This window comes from Podarcis filfolensis, assembly GCF_964270895.1.
Source record: "Podarcis filfolensis genome assembly, chromosome: 5".
Taxonomy (NCBI): domain Eukaryota; kingdom Metazoa; phylum Chordata; class Lepidosauria; order Squamata; family Lacertidae; genus Podarcis; species Podarcis filfolensis.
In genome coordinates this window covers 99,490,108-99,505,734 of record NC_139608.1, presented here as the reverse complement: position 1 = coordinate 99,505,734, position 15,627 = coordinate 99,490,108, and the positions used below count along the sequence as shown (strand labels likewise).

At 45.7% G+C, this 15,627-nt stretch overlaps 1 protein-coding gene across 7 annotated transcripts in view; it reads left to right on the top strand.

Moving 5' to 3' along the window:
- Positions 1 to 15,627, top strand: part of LOC310763441 (potassium voltage-gated channel subfamily KQT member 1-like) — a 793,949-nt gene that overhangs the window by 543,485 nt on the left and 234,837 nt on the right. For 4 of the 7 annotated variants that reach the window (XM_083615632.1, XM_083615634.1, XM_083615631.1 and 1 more), the window contains 2 exons: positions 173 to 232; positions 6,287 to 6,401. In XM_083615632.1, coding sequence (XP_083471758.1) covers positions 173 to 232; positions 6,287 to 6,401 — 175 coding nt within the window. The remainder of the gene's footprint in view (positions 1 to 172; positions 233 to 6,286; positions 6,402 to 15,627) is intronic. The other 3 variants (XM_083615636.1, XM_083615635.1, XM_083615637.1) reach the window with 1 other exon arrangement.

Genomic DNA, 15,627 nt, shown 5'->3' with positions numbered 1-15,627 from the left:
TGCAGAACAGTTTCAGAAAAAGGCTTGAATATCAGCATTTCAGTTCAAGAGGTTTGTAGTCTCAGTGGAATGCAAAAGGTTCTGTTGGTAGTTCAGTTGTCTTTCTTCTCTAATTGATTTTATTGTTTGCTTTTTCTTCTGCTTCCCTTCTGGCCATTGTGTTTGTATGAAGGCCGACAGCTTTCTTGGTCATCTTTATCTATCTGTGCTGCAACCTGTCCTGCTTCACAAGGTACAAGGAACATCATCCCCACATTTGTGATATACTTCTGTCTCTGTGTTGATATTTATAGTAAACTGTTATGTATATAAATGAATAGGTGTGAGAGAGAATGTGAGGGCATGCCTCTGATTACATTTGTCTGCTGTGCCTTGTTGCTGATGGCTCAGATACAGAGACGGGTGTGCCATAATGGTGGTGGTGGGGGATACCATGGCAATGGCTAGTCTAGGGAGGTGTTCCTTGGTGCATGACTTCTGCAAGTGTCAGAGAGAGAGGAGGAAAGGCTTGGAGATCACAGTAGCTGTGTGCCCTTGAACAAGGAGCAAGAGTGAGAGCAGGCACTGATTCCTGTTAAAGACCTTGCGGCCCTATTCTGGATTAGCTGAAGTTTCCAAACTGCTTTCAAAGGAGATTGCTGGACCATGAGTAAATAAGGCAAGGCTATCTTGTCTTCGCTGCAAGACCACATTCATCCGGTGCTATATCAGCTGCACTGGCTCCCGGTGGAGTACAGGATCAGGTTTAAGGTGCTGGTTTTAACCTTTAAAGCCCTATACGGCCTAGGACCCTCGTACCTACGGGACCGCCTCTCCTGGTATGCCCCACAAAGAAACCTACGGTCTGCAAATAAAAACACCCTGAAGGTCCCAGGCCTCAGAGAGGTTAGGCTGGCCTCAACTAGAGCCAGGGCCTTCTCGGCTGCGGCTCCAATCTGGTGGAACGCTCTGTCACAAGAGACTAGGGCCCTGCGGGACCTGACATCTTTCCGCAGGGCCTGCAAGACAGAGTTGTTCCACCAGGCCTTTGGTCAGGGCGCAGCCTGACTCCCTCCTCTGGCAACCTGCACAGAGTTTTGCTTAATGGTTGCCATCAACTTGATTTTAATTAATTTTTATAATGAAATATTTTTAGAATGTTGGTTTATTTGATTGTTTGATTATTTGATTGTTGTTAGCCGCCCTGAGCCCGGCTTCGGCTGGGGAGGGCGGGATATAAATAAAATTTATTATTATTATTATTTATCCAGGTACTGTTGAAGTTGGTACACCAGCTAAAGCCTCATCGCTTTCCATGGGAAATAGTTTTTTTATGAGCTTAGCCACTTCCATTGAAAACAAAGGGCTATTCAGTGCCTCAGTTTGGATTGTGTCATAAATATGCCAGTTTCTGGGACATGATGGTGTAGCCTTATTAGAGTTCACCGATTGGGTCTGCGTTGCTCCGGGACAGGAGGAAGGAAGTCAAATGACACCGAGGTTGATTCCAAGAAAGAGTTTATTCTGCTCTCCAGATAGCAGAAGGCACTTGCGTGATCAAGTCCACAGCAAGTCCAAAGAAATGACAAGTTTCATGCAGTATATATACCCTCCAGGCATCCTCTCCCTCCTTCCCATATAAATCCAACCACATCAGCCTATGTACGCAGGTTGACATCACATATGTTCTTGCTCTGGTATTCTTAACCATAAAAGGGAATTCCTTCCTGTACTTCTGACCATAAAAGGATCTTCCTCTTCCTACTCTTATCTTGGAGGAAGAGGTCGGCATCTCCGAGAACACGCTTTGGCGTTGTTCCGGACTTAGGTCTGTGCGTCTTTTGTGGTCAGCACATAAGATAAGGTACAGATGTGTCTTCTCTGTTCTGCTGGTGCAGTCAGGGTCATCCCTGCCGTCACAAACTGATAAAGGAGAGGGCTCTGAGCACAGCCGGGTTTTTGTTTATACATTGACTCAGAGCTCAAGTTAATGGATTTTAGCTAAGGAAAAATAGGGATTTTGGTGCAGTATCAAACTGCCTGCACAGTCAGTTTTGGGTTTGGGAAACCCATTCCTTCAATGGGATTTTGTTGAAATGATCTCAATACAAGTAAGTATCAATACATATGACAGGGACTGGACTGAAGGGGATGAGATCATAGAATCATAGAATCATAGAGTTGGAAGAGACCACAAGGGCCATCGAGTCCAACCCCCTGCCAAGCAGGAAACACCATCAGAGCACTCCTGACATATGGTTGTCAAGCCTCTGCTTAAAGACCTCCAAAGAAGGAGACTCCACCACACTCCTTGGCAGCAAATTCCACTGTCGAACAGCTCTTACTGTCAGGAAGTTCTTCCTAATGTTTAGGTGGAGGAGGAATGGTGGAGATGGAGGAGGAATGGTGGAGATGGAGGAGGAATGGTGGAGATCCCTGTTTAGGATAGTTTTTAATGTTTTAATGTATTTTTAATCTCTGTTGGAAGCCGCCCAGAGTGGCTGGGGAAACCCAGCCACATGGGCGGGGTACAAATAATAAATTGTTGTTGTTGTTATTGTTGTTATACAACACACACACACGTTCTCCTGACGCTGCAGGAGAAGAGGAATGCAGCATTGATTTACAGCAGGGGTTTGAGGAAAGTCACAGCTCAGAGACAGATGAACAGAAGAGTTGGGAAGTGTTAGGAGAAGGGGAAGGTGAGGCAAGGCCAGGAGGCAGAGCAGCCAGCTGACACGTTGTCACTGGAGCGTATTTCTGACCCCCCTTCTCCCAGAACTCGCCGTTTGTTAAGAGTGCAGGAACAGAGAACTTGGAGACAGTTGGCCACGAGCAGACACAGTAAAAGGAAATGCTGTTGCTAGGGAGGAGGGAGGAGGAGCTCAGTTGGAGCAACACCATTGTTTGGGCATACGGCATTCTTTTGTCTCTCATTATTATGAATGAATAAACTCAATAAAAAGGACTCTGCCTTGTTTTTCTCTGCTTCTTGCTGCCACCGGGGGAGGGATAGAATTCCTGAGCCTGACAGCATAGCAGAGCTACTAGTCTTGCTAAACTTAACATTGAACTTGTGGTTTTTATTGATTGTAAACATTTAGTAATTTTTAAAGCTGTACAGTGGTACCTCGGGTTAAGAACTTAATTCATTCCATAGGTCCATTCTTAACCTGAAACAGTTCTTAACCTGAGGCATGTTTTTGCTAATGGGGCCTCTTGCTGCCGCTGTGCCGCTGGCACACGATTTCCATTCTTATACTGGGGCAAAGTTCTTAACCTGGAGCAACCACTTCCTGGTTAGTGGAGTTTGTAACCCGAAGCATCTGTAACCCAAGGTGCCACTGTACACACCTTGGCGGTTTCTGTGACATAATGGAAACTATGCATGGGCGTACACAATTACTGGACCATTTTGTTTTTTATTTATTCATTCCCAAGATTTATATGCTGCTCTTTAGTTTGGAGATTTCTATAATGACTAACAATTAATGATGTAAATAGCAGCATTAGTAAGTTAAGATCAGGAGCATCAGCCTGTTCTTTCAATACAACAGGTACAACTCTAGCATTACAATAGTTCTAAAACAGTTAAAAGACTCAGGCAAATAAAAACGTGTTCAACTGACAGACCTCCCAAGGAGAGTATTCCACAGCTGGGGCGCTGCCACAGAAGTCTCTCCCACCATCTCACTTCTAAAGGCAGGGAGGACTTAGAGAAGGGCCTCCCAGGATGATCTTAGTGACAAATCACATCATGCGCCAGCTCACTGAGAGCAATATCTCCTCCTCCTCTGAGCTCCCTTTGCCATCTGAGTTCATAAATTGCAAAGAATGCTGTGTGCTTAGGGGGCAACAAAAACGAGACAAATTCATTAGGAATTGATTTGACTTGATAAGGTACACAAATAAAAAGGAACGCCAGCAGACTTTACCCCACTCATCTCCTGTATGTGAGAATTTGGAATTCTTAAATCTTTAACTTTGCACTTTGCTCCTTGCTGGCCCTCTTTCCCTCTGATTATACTTACTTATAAAGCGTGTTCTACTTTTTCTTTGGTCTTGTTGGGAAGATGGAAAGCGGCAGGTGATTTAATGTTCTTGAAATTGAATCACACTTTTTATAAGTGACCCCAGTGAAATGTCTACAATCTGTGGTTATTTGTTATTAGGATTGATTCTAGTTTACTTACGTATTTTAGTACGCAATAATAGTAATAATAATAATAACAATAATAATAATAATAAGAAGAAGAAGAAGAAGAAGAAGAAGAAGATCATCTATCTTCCTTCAGGAGGAGCATCTGCACAAAAGCACAATCTTGGCATTTTATAGATAAATACATGGGAGTGGTTTCCAAGCAAAGCTGATGGAGTGTACAGTCCCATTGCCCTGGTAATTCCCTCCTCTCCTGAGAGCTTTTTTGAGACTTGCCTGATGAGAGAACAAGAGGATTCTTTTCAGGCAGGCTTAACTATTGACTGCCCTTGATTATTTGTATGGAGGATTAACTCAGATGGTGAAGAATACCAGGCCACCCCCCAAATTAATCCTGATTAATTTCCGCATAAAGTCCAATAAGTGGGGGGACGGGACTGCTGCACCAAACAAACGAAAAACCCGTGTTGTCAGCGACCTATTTGTGATATCTGAATGACCCATTTACAATAGTTAGCCCAATCTGGAAGCAGGCGCAGTCTCTGCAGAGGTCCTGAAAGCAGCTCTGCCTCACAGGACTTTTTTTTTTTAATGTTCTCAAATCAGAGGCTTGGAGAAGGTGGAAAGAGAAACTAGCAATTAACCTCAGCTGCTTTGCTAGACTCCTACTGTAGGTGTTGGTGACTTGTGGAAGTCACCTCCCGCATCCAGTGTGATGTACCAGCAGAGGATGCGGAGCTCCAGCCTCAGAGGCCTCAGAGATTTCCTGCTCCCAGCAGACAGCTTCTTCCAGAGTCCCCAGTTTAAGGGGAAACTCCTCTCCCACATAGTTCAAAGTTACAAAGTGTTTGTTGTCTCTGGACGCAAGACAAAGCTAAACACTACTATCTCCTATATACAGTTCTTCTGGTCCTTGAATTAAAGAGATATATGTACAGAGAGATCTGCCAACACTATCACCATGCAATCTAATGCTGCCGTGTAATACCCACAGTCTCTTCCCCTGACTCTCACGGATCCAGACCCTGACAGCAAACAGGGCAGCATCAGGACAGGACATATTGAAAGCCATGCCCTAAAGACTGCATTTCTGAACCAATGGGATGATGACTAACACAGCAAGTCATACACTTAACCTTGCTGGTGTTGCTGTGGTAACCCAGTGCACCTGACATCCAGATGTGGGCAATATGCTCCTCAGTGCACAAGTACTGTGTAATTTAACCCAATGTTTGCAACAATAGGCTATGATGCATGCTTACTTTGAAGCACCACTGAAAGTGTGGCTTACATCTGAGTAAACAAATATAGAATTGCACTCTTTACTAAATACATAAAAATATGCCTAGCAATCCATATAATAGGTGATCCTGATAATCCTTAGATGTGAGAACCACTGAAATAAACTTTGTGGCCCTCACTTACCCAGTAACTTACTACTAACTCAGTTACTTAAATGCAGAGAACATAGTAAATTTTGATTTTCCACATATTTAACAGGGTCAAATATAGATTTTTTATAATTTCTTGGTCCTGAAATGGTATTATCTGAAACACAACTATGACTTTAAGATGGTTACGCCTGGTTTTCTAAGTGAAAAGTATGCACTGAGAACTGCAGTGCTGGCCTTTGTGTTTTTAGCTCTAAGGATGGCTTCCACACAGGGTCACAAAATGCCTCTGAGGGTCAAAAGCCGCTTCATAATCTCTGCCACTCATTCTTTGCAAAATGCAATTTTGTGCACATAGACTGCTTGTCATAACAATGGACGCATCACCAATATTTATAGAAACATTCTACTTGTTGTCATTTCTTCACCATGCTCATATTATCCTTTAAGAAAGAAAATTGTGGGCGCAGATTGTGAGCTCACTGGAACTGCTGTGCTGCTCCTTGGCTTTCAGGGTCAGCCTCCCTTTCAGTGCTGCTTTGAAATGAATAAGCAGTCTTTGCAGGTACAAAACCAAAGCCCAAGGACTTTTACCTGTAAAGAGTTGCCTTGAGGAAGGAGAGCATAATAAGGATTAAAAGCAGTGCTTTTAAAAGGCACTGATTGAAAGGCAACAACTGCAGTATAAATGGAGCAACTTGTGTAATCTTGCTGTTCTGTCCCTTTAACATATTGCATCTTCACATTCTTTGTTTAGTAAAAAAGCGTTTGGAAGGGAACAGTGGTGAAATGTCAAGGGCCAACAGCTTCACAGAAGACATGGACCTCATCTCTGAAGAGGCACCTTTGCCTGCTGTGTCTGATGTGTCACAGTAAGTGCAATAATTATGAGTGTTTCTTAGAAACACATAGCATTTGCAGATGTTACCAAGTCACTTGTGCAGAGTTGGAGGCCAGTCAATTGGCCAAATATTGTTTGTTGGACAGTAGATTGATTCTGTGTTATTTGGCTCCAGTTGATTCTGTGAATGCAATTAATGTGCAGTCCTTTGTTTTGTAAATAGAAGCCCTGGGGAAGTCTGAGCAGCCTTAGCACCATGAAGGGCAGAGAGGAAACACATAACTCTTTCTCTCTCTTTTGGGGTCCGAACAGAAAAGCTGCTTCTCCAATGTGCATTTCAAGCACACCATTGGAGATTTCCTTTCAAGTTTGAATAACTGCATGTTAGAGAAATGCACAGTCATTGTCTTAGAGCAATTAATATCACATCTTGGGCCCTTAGTACTTTTGAAACTTCTTGGAATTAAGCGACAACAAAGAGGGTTTTTTTTTTGGTCTTTTATAGCCCTAGAATCTGGACATTGTTGTATTTACAACTGTGAAAAAATATACAGTGCCTTTGTTATTGTGAAGGAGAGGACATATATAAACTAGCTTTTAAAAATTGAGACAAATAGCTGTCAACTTTTCCCTTTTTTTAAGGGAAATCCTATTCGGAATAAGGGAATGTCCCTTTAAAAAAGGGAAACGTTGACAGCTATGCTTGTTGATCAACCGAGGTGTTTTCTGCAGGATAGATGTTAACTCTGTTATTTGAATAAGGTTTATATAGCAGTGTCTTGTGGGCAAAGAATTCAGTACGTTCCCTTTTGGTCTGTATGGCCTATTTTATTTTGTTTTGGTATAATATTTTGAACTATTATGGTGGATTTGTATTATATATATATTTTAAAAATATTAGTGTTATAGTATGCTGATTGAAATGTTAGCTTTTTTGTGAATAAGATTCCATGTAAGGAGCTGGTTTTAATATTTTAAACTCTGGGACCTGCACACCCCTAAAACTACCTTTCACCTTGTGTGCCTTGTGGCCTATTTAGACCTTTTTCTGGAGCCTGTTTTATGTACTATCACTGTATTGTCAGCATGGCTTTAGTGAGAAGTGGAGCATCTTTGCAACAATCCTGGGGCAATGGAATAGTCCCCCAGAGGAGGGTTAATAAATTACATCTTTACAGAGTTGGAAGAGATGCTTTCATCGTCAAAAATTTGGTTGTGGTGCCTAAGTACTCTTCAGAGAAATTGATTGAGAAATTAAAAATTAGAAACACTTAGTGTGTTGTGAGCTTAGATATTCTGCCAGAAATTGAAACCTCGGGATCAAAATTTCAGAGAGTCAGTGAATGGTTTAATAAGACATGGCATCTGGCCATAATGGCAAAGCTTGCTGAAGTCCTACATCTTTATGATGGAAGACAAAGACAAGAATACTTTGAGAAGCTTTGGACTCCACTTATTTTATATATGGATCAGAAATTCAATACAGACATTATTTTCATATAAAGGCTTTTTCATTGCTACCATAATACATGCATGAGTTATTGTTACAATGATTATATATATGTATTTTAAATTTTATTTTCTTTCACAAAATTTATATACCACTTGATTGTTAAATTACTTCAAAGTGGTCTACAAAAAGAATAAACTATGAAATTATCAATAAAAACATTCAAAAAATATTTAAAATCAGCAATAAGCTAAAAACCAGATTAAAACACATGGCAATATTATGTTCTTGGCAAGCCCCACAATGAACACAGTGAAGGCGCCTGCTTGATGCCAATAGGGGGGGAGTTCCAAAGTGTAGTTGCTGCCACATTAAAATATTTCTTCCTTACAGATGCAGAATTAAGGTTACATAGCACCTGTAATGGTGCCAAGACCTCACAAAGCAACATGTAGAAAAAGATATATCAGGCACATGAGATAGGTGAAGGATGACTATGAGAAAGCTTTTCTAAATCACACAAGTCTGACTACTCTTAAGGAAAGCACCAGGGAACAGAGAGGATTCAAAGTAGCATTGAATGTCTGCACTGAAGGAACCAGGTGTAAATCAGTCATGTGGATCAAGTAAATTGTTTCTGTAAGTTTTGTACCTAAGCATGTAAATTACTACATTTTATCTGATATGTAGTAAATATTTTTATTTTGTATGTTAATAGTTTAAATACTAATGCTAAGTCACAGTGAACTATTTCTCATCACGTATTTTAAAGTGCTGGGCTTTTCTTCGCTGTACTAAAACATGGCATGGAAAAGTTTAGAAGTAAGGTTTTATTCAATCTTAAGAGTACAAAGCAGAATTGTCATTTTGTGAGCTTGTCCAAATGCATATGCTTACTTTCATATATCATTCTATTGAGATTAGTGCTGATATATAAATAGCAGCAACAAAAAATCCTGTGGTGCTTTAAACACCAACAAATGCATTATGTCATATAAGTAAGAGGGGACATGATAGAGGTGTATTAAATTATGGTTAATAAAATAATAATACTAGAATTCGGACATATGCAGTGAAGCTGAATAACGGAAGATTCAGGATTGACAAAAATATTAGCACAGTGCATAGTTTTGTTATAGATTTGTTCCAATAAGAGGCAGTAGTAGCTACGAACTTGGATGGCTTTGAAAAAGGATTAGAAATATTCACGGATCAGTGGTCACTAACCACAGCAGTTATATTACACTTCTGTTGGAGACGGTATGCCTCTGAATAGCACTTCCTGGGAATTGCAGGGGGGCAGAACGTTTTTGCACTCCTGCTCTGTTGGTGCCCTGCCCACAGGCATCTGGCTGGCCTTTCTGAGAAGAGGAATCCTTTGGCGCGATCAAGTACGGCTCTTCCCTTAAGCATCTAAGGAAGTGGACTTCAGACTTATGTCATAATAAGCATGTTAGTCTTTAAGGTGCTACAAGACTCTTGTTTTTGCTGCCACAGACTAACATTGCCAAATATAGAACTCTGCATGCCAGTGGTGGGTAGAAAAAGAGGTGCCAGAACTCAACATGAACACCTCCCTTGTTCACTTAGAATGGCAATGGTGTTCACCTGAAGGTGCCAGAGCCGAGTTCCATTGGGTTCTGGTTGAAAAAAAGCCCTGGGTAGAACCAAATCCGGCAGTGGAACAAGGGTGGGAGGGAATCAATGAATCTGACTCTTCCTTTGTGTGGTATGCTGCATTCTAGCCATGCAAAAGTCTCTCCTCCATACAGAAATACATACATGCGCATGTACACACCCACCTATCCTGGCAAATAAAAATAATTTTCACAGTTCAAGGACATTTCATCCAGGCAAAAATACTTAAGGGGTTGGTAAGGGACATGACTCGAGGAAGGGGCATAGTCTAGGTAAAGTATCGAGGGTCATATACAGGGGCCTGAAGCTCCCAGGGCTGAGGTTACCATTCCCTGCAATAATCCCTATAATGATGTAGGTTTGACTGATTGAGACCAGCAGAATGTCATCCACTGAGTTTTGCAGTTGAGTAAGCATTGAACCTGGGTCTGTTTATGGTGGTCCAGTTATTTACTGGAGTCAGATGTGCCCTCGTGTACCAGATGTACCTTATATTTCTAAAGGTACATTGAGGTACATTGAGGTAAAGTGAGTATTGGCCTCTCTTTTATTTCTTTGAAGTGCTACTTGAAATAGCTGTTTTAACTGTGATTAATGCGCTTGTACTGCCAATTTTGCTTAACTTTTTATAACTAAACATATAGCACAGCCCATAACAAACCATTTCTTTCTTTAAAAACAGATGTATAACCAGGTAAGCATGTCTTAATAATGTTTATTTAAATCTGCTTGTAGTGTGATAACAGCATGGTTGAGTTTTATGCTTGATACTGTACTTTTTGATCATGAATTGGGACTAGAGGATTCCACATCTGATAAAATCACAATTCCTGACCACTTCACACTGCCGTTTTCACAAGACCAGTACCTTGATGGGGAAAACTAACTAACTAACCAACAACCAACCAATCTGATATCTGGGTGAACTGTGCTACACCATGCTGCCTGAGATTCTGGTCACCTTCATTTCCCTGGAATACTTGTACTGCTGTTTTAGTTCACAGTGTGCCTGGTTGCCGAAGTCTTTAAAAAGGATAAGGATATTGCAACAAAAACCCTCAGACCCACCTACATGCCCATGCTGGGTACTACTGTATCTTTCGCTCTATAGGACACACTTTTTCCCTCCTAAATGTGTGCGAGTCCTATGGATCGAATGCAGGGGGGAGGCAGGCGGGAAAAGCCCCCAAGACCTGCACACAAGCTCCGTGTGGCTCTTGCGGGCTTTTCCCCAGGAGGGAGAAGAGACTGACTGGCCGCATCAGTCCCTTCTCCCACCTCGTAGAAAAGCCCACAGGAGCCGTGCACCCTTTAAAGAGCGCACGGCTTCTGCGGGCTTCTGCGGGAGGTGGGGGAATCCCCCCACCTCCTAGAAAAGCCAGTAGAAGCCGCACAGCCCCTTTAAAGAGCGCACGGCTTCTGCAGGCTTTTGCGGGAGGTGGGAGAACTGCGCAGCAACCCTTCAGCCACGTGCCTGCCCTGGCTTCTGCCTTAGCTGTGCGCAGCCTCTTCGGGCAGAGGGAGCCTTCATCCCGCTGCCCTGAAGATGCTTGGCTCGGTTATCCCAGAAGCCAGAACAGCCACACGGTATCCCAGAAGCCAGATCCCTCTTGCTGTTCTGGCTTCTGGGATTCAAAATATTTTTTTTCTTGCTTTCCTGTCCCCCAAACTGGGTGCGTCCTATCATCCGGTGCGTCCTATAGAGCAAAAAATACGAGAACCTGTTTCCCATTGTGCCACAGCCTCCACATCTGTTGCTGTTTGGGTCTTTGGATATAGGGCCTGAAATCAGCCCCAACAGGGACTCTAAGCAGATACTATGCGGAAAATATGTGGGTTTGGTTTCCTTTTTTTGTGTTTTTTGTTTTTTTGTTACGTTATATTGGCAGGCATGAAACACACAAAAAAATTGCATTAGGGTGTAAGTTTATTCAGTCTGTCAGGTGATGGTGTGGTTACTCGAGAGCAAACAGGCAAGACTCCGACCTGTCTTTTCCAAGCTTTATTCTCCGTGCAACTATTTACAGTGAAGAGCGTCACAAGTTCATGTCTGGCTCAGTTCCTAGCAGAATCTGGGAGTGGCCGGTCCTTGTACTTCCCCCAGCATAACAGTCGTGTGACCCCCATCCTTCTCCTCCCCTCTCTGCGCCGAAACCTACTGCACAGAGTGGGCGCTGGCAAAGGGGTACTTCCCTCCCCTCCGCTTTGCTCAGGCTCAGTGTTGAGGCTCTCCCTACCATCTCCTGGTCCCTGCACCTCCTCCCCACTGGAGGTGGGGCTTTCCTCCTCGCCAGAGGAGGAACTGCTTCGCAAGATCTTCGGAGGTTCCCTATAACACAACTGCCCTTCCACCTCTTGCCTCTGAGCTGATGGCAGTTCCCTGACATCCACCCCCCCTCAAGACCCCCCTCCCCGCTGGTGGGGTCTCTAACAGCATCCCCCTCCTGGGTTGGTAGGAGGGGGGGGGGAAACCTCAGAAAGAACAGTCATCTTCCTCTGTGGATTCAAAAACTGCTTCCCATTCTCCCATGTTCACTCTCGCTGGCGGGAAGGCCCAATCAGGTTTCCCCCCCATCAGACAGCTCAGTGACTTCGGCTCGGAGTCCCTCCTCCTCTACTGAGGACGTAAATCCTACGAAGTCCTCCTCGTCCTCCGTGGGTCCAAACACTTCCCCAAAGAACCTCCCCTGGGGTTTTGGCTTGCGTGGGAAAAGAGCTTGGAACTCCTCCACAAGATACTCCTCCGTGACGGTTTCTGCGGGAACCCACGTGTTTTCTGAACTGGGCTCCTGCTCCCAGGCCACCAAGTACTCTAGCTGATGCCCGTTCCACCTGGGGTATTTCCATCACTTCATTACAGAGTTCCCTCTCCTCTACCCTGGGATGGGTGGACACCCCTTCCTCCCTTCCCGGGAAGCTGTGCCCCTCCCTGTAAGGTCAAAACAGGGATCTATGAAACACCGGATGAATTCTCATGCTGTCCGGCAACTTTAGCCTGAATGCCACTGGATTGATCTGATGGATCACCTCAAAGGGCCCCAGTCTCCTGGGCTGCAGTTTCTTGCACCCCCCTCTTAAAGGCAACCCCTGGGATGACAACCACACTTTGTCTCCCACCTGTATGACCCTGGCCTGCGATGCTTGTCTGCCTCCTTTTTATACACCTCTTTGGCCCTCTCCAGGTCCAATTGGAGTTGCTGGTACAAAGCCTCCATCTCTTATGCAAACTGCTCTGCAGCTGGAACACCTCATTCCTCTCCCCCCCCCCCCGTCCTGGGAAGGCCCTGGGGTGACACCTGTAGTTGGCCATAAAGGGACTCATTCCCGTGGACACATGTTCAGCATTATTGTATGCAAACTCTGCCAGTGCTAATTTCTCCACCCAATCATTCTGCCTCTGACTGACGTAGCAGCGTAAGTACTGCTGCAATATGGCTTTAGCTCTCTCGGCCTGCCTGTTGGTTTCTGGGTGTCTTGCCGTCGAGAAGCTCACCTCCACCTGCAACAGGCTCATGAGTTTACGCCAGAACTGTGAGGTGAACTGTTTTTCACGGTCGGAGACCACCCTCGATGGGACTCCATGCAGTCGAAAGACGTGGTCCACGAACAGCTTGGCAGTTTCCTCAGCTGTCACTGCATGGGAACATGCCACAAAGTGACACATTTTGGTCAGCAGATCGACCACCACCATCACTGCCGTCTTACCTCGTGACCTGGGCAGATCCATCATGAAATCTATGGATACCACCTCCCAGGGTCTCCCCAGTGTTGGTAAGGGTTCCAGTAACCCCGCCGGTGCGGCTCTTAGCCCTTTGGCCCTGTCTGAGGATTTTGGCCCTCAATGGCTCTCCCGGTACATACAGTGTCCCTTTGTAGAACAAGAGCCCCCCTTTCTCCTGAAAACCCCCATTTGCTCCCTGACCATCTTTAAGTTCCCCAATTTTAGTTTGAGCAAACACATCATGTCTGGTGAGCCCAACCAGTTCCGCCTCCCCTGTCAGTGCTTCCCCACATGACCATTTGCCCTCTTGGAACATTTGTCTGGCCACGGGTGGCCCTTCCTCTTCCATGTACTCTGGCTTCCTGGAAAGTGCGTCCACCCTCATGTTTTGCCCCCCAGGGACGTATTGTATCTTAAAGTTATACTGAGAAAAAGCCTCTGCCCATCTGACCTTTCTCTGGTTGAGCACATGCACTGTGCGCCAGTATTCTAGGTTCTTGTGGTCCGTTCGTACCTGGATCTGGCGCTGCGCCCCAATCAAGAAGTGTCTCCACTGCTTAAAAGCCGCACAAATGGCTAGCAATTCTTTGTCATAAATAGTGTAATTTTGCTCTGATTTGCTCAGCTTCCTTGAGAAAAAGGCACAAGGCCTCCAATCCTCCCCCGGACCTTGCTGCAACAGCGCTGCTCCGATAGCTCAGTCTGAAGCGTCCGTCTCCACCCTTAAAGGCTTCCCAGGATCAACGTGTAGGAGCTGCTCCTCTGATGCGAAGGCCTTTTTTAAACTTTCAAAGGCCTGCTGCGCTTCCCTTGTCCACGAAAACTTCTTGCTACTGAGACAATCGGTTATTGGTGCTGTCAAGTGTGCAAAGTTCTTGATAAACTTTCTGTAGAAGTTGCTGAAGCCCAGGAACTGTTGCACATGTTTCTTTGTCTTGGAGCTCTTCCAGTCCAGCACTGTCTTCACCTTCTCCGGATCCATGGCCAGCCCCTTGTCAGACAGCTGGTACCCCAGGAACTCGACCTCCTGAGCATGGAATTGGCATTTCTCAATGTAATGGTTCTAGGGGTTGCTCGTGCGTAAATCGACGCCACACCTGGCTGGGTTACCTGGGTGAACCCTTTCTGTCCGGACAGCCACTCACCCGTGGCTGTCTCAATCGCTGGCAGAATCCGTCAGTGGGCGTTTCTTGAACTACTTCTAGCAAAGAAGCTCTTTGACGCCTAGTCTCTGCCTACTCTCCCTGCACGGAAGCCTTCTGTGCAGGGAGGGTGTGGGCAGCGGAGGACCCGTGCTCTCCCCGCTGGTCTCCGGCGAGGAGTCATGGAGCCACCTCGCCGATTCCCCCATCTGCCCCCCTTCTCCACTGGTGCTATGCTGAATTCCTTCCCCAGAAGATGGGCTGCTTCTCTCCCTCCCGGGACGCTCTCCGGAACCTCTCTGGAGCCCTCCCTCTCCCTCTGGCTCCGATGGCAGTTCCCTGACATCCACCTCCTCCCCAGGACCCCCTCCACCCCGGCGCGATTTTCCGATTCAACCTCCTCTCTTTCCTCGCACTACGATGCGGGGAATCCCCTGAAGGAGCTGTCACCATCCTCTGAGGATTCAAAACCAGCTTCCCACCCGCTCCGATCTCTTCCCGCGGGGTGGACCTCCCAGTCTGATTCTTCTCCCTCTGACACCTCCCCTCCCTCCTCTTCGGAGGCAGGAAAACCCACAAAGTCCCCTTCGTCGTCTGTGGTTCCAAATTCTTCCTCCCAGAACCTCGCTAGTGGTTTTGGTTTATCCGGGAACAAACGGTGGAATTCTCCCACCAGATAGCCGTCATTGATTGATTCAGCGGGGACCCACGTGTTTTCTGACCTGGGTTCTCCCTCCCAATCTACCAAGTACTCCACCTGGCGACCTCGCCACCTTGAATCGAGTATTTCCGTGGCTTGGTTGCGGTGTTCCCTCTCCTCTACCAGCGGGTGGGTGGTGACTCCTCCCTCCCGCCCTGGAAATTCCCGCCCCTCCCTGTACGGTGAAAGTAGGGACCTATGGAACACCGGATGTATCTTCATGCTGTCAGGCAACTTGAGCTTGAATGCCACGGGGTTCACCTGCTGTGTTACCTCAAAAGGCCCCAGCTGCCTCGGCTGCAACTTCTTGCACCCTCCCTTTAGGGGTAACCCTTGGGTTGACAACCACACCCGGTCTCCCACCCGTATGGCCTCCCCCTCCCAACGGTGCTTGTCCGCCTGCCTCTTGTAAACTTCCTTGGCCCGCTCCAAGTTCATCTTGAGTTGCTGGTGCAAGGCCTCCATTTCTTCGACAAACTGCTCTGCCGCGGGTACACTCCATCCTTCCTCCCCCCTCCCCGGGAAGGCCCTGGGGTGACACCCATAATTGACCATGAACGGGCTCATTCCCGTGGACACATGTTCAGCGTTATTGTACGCAAATTC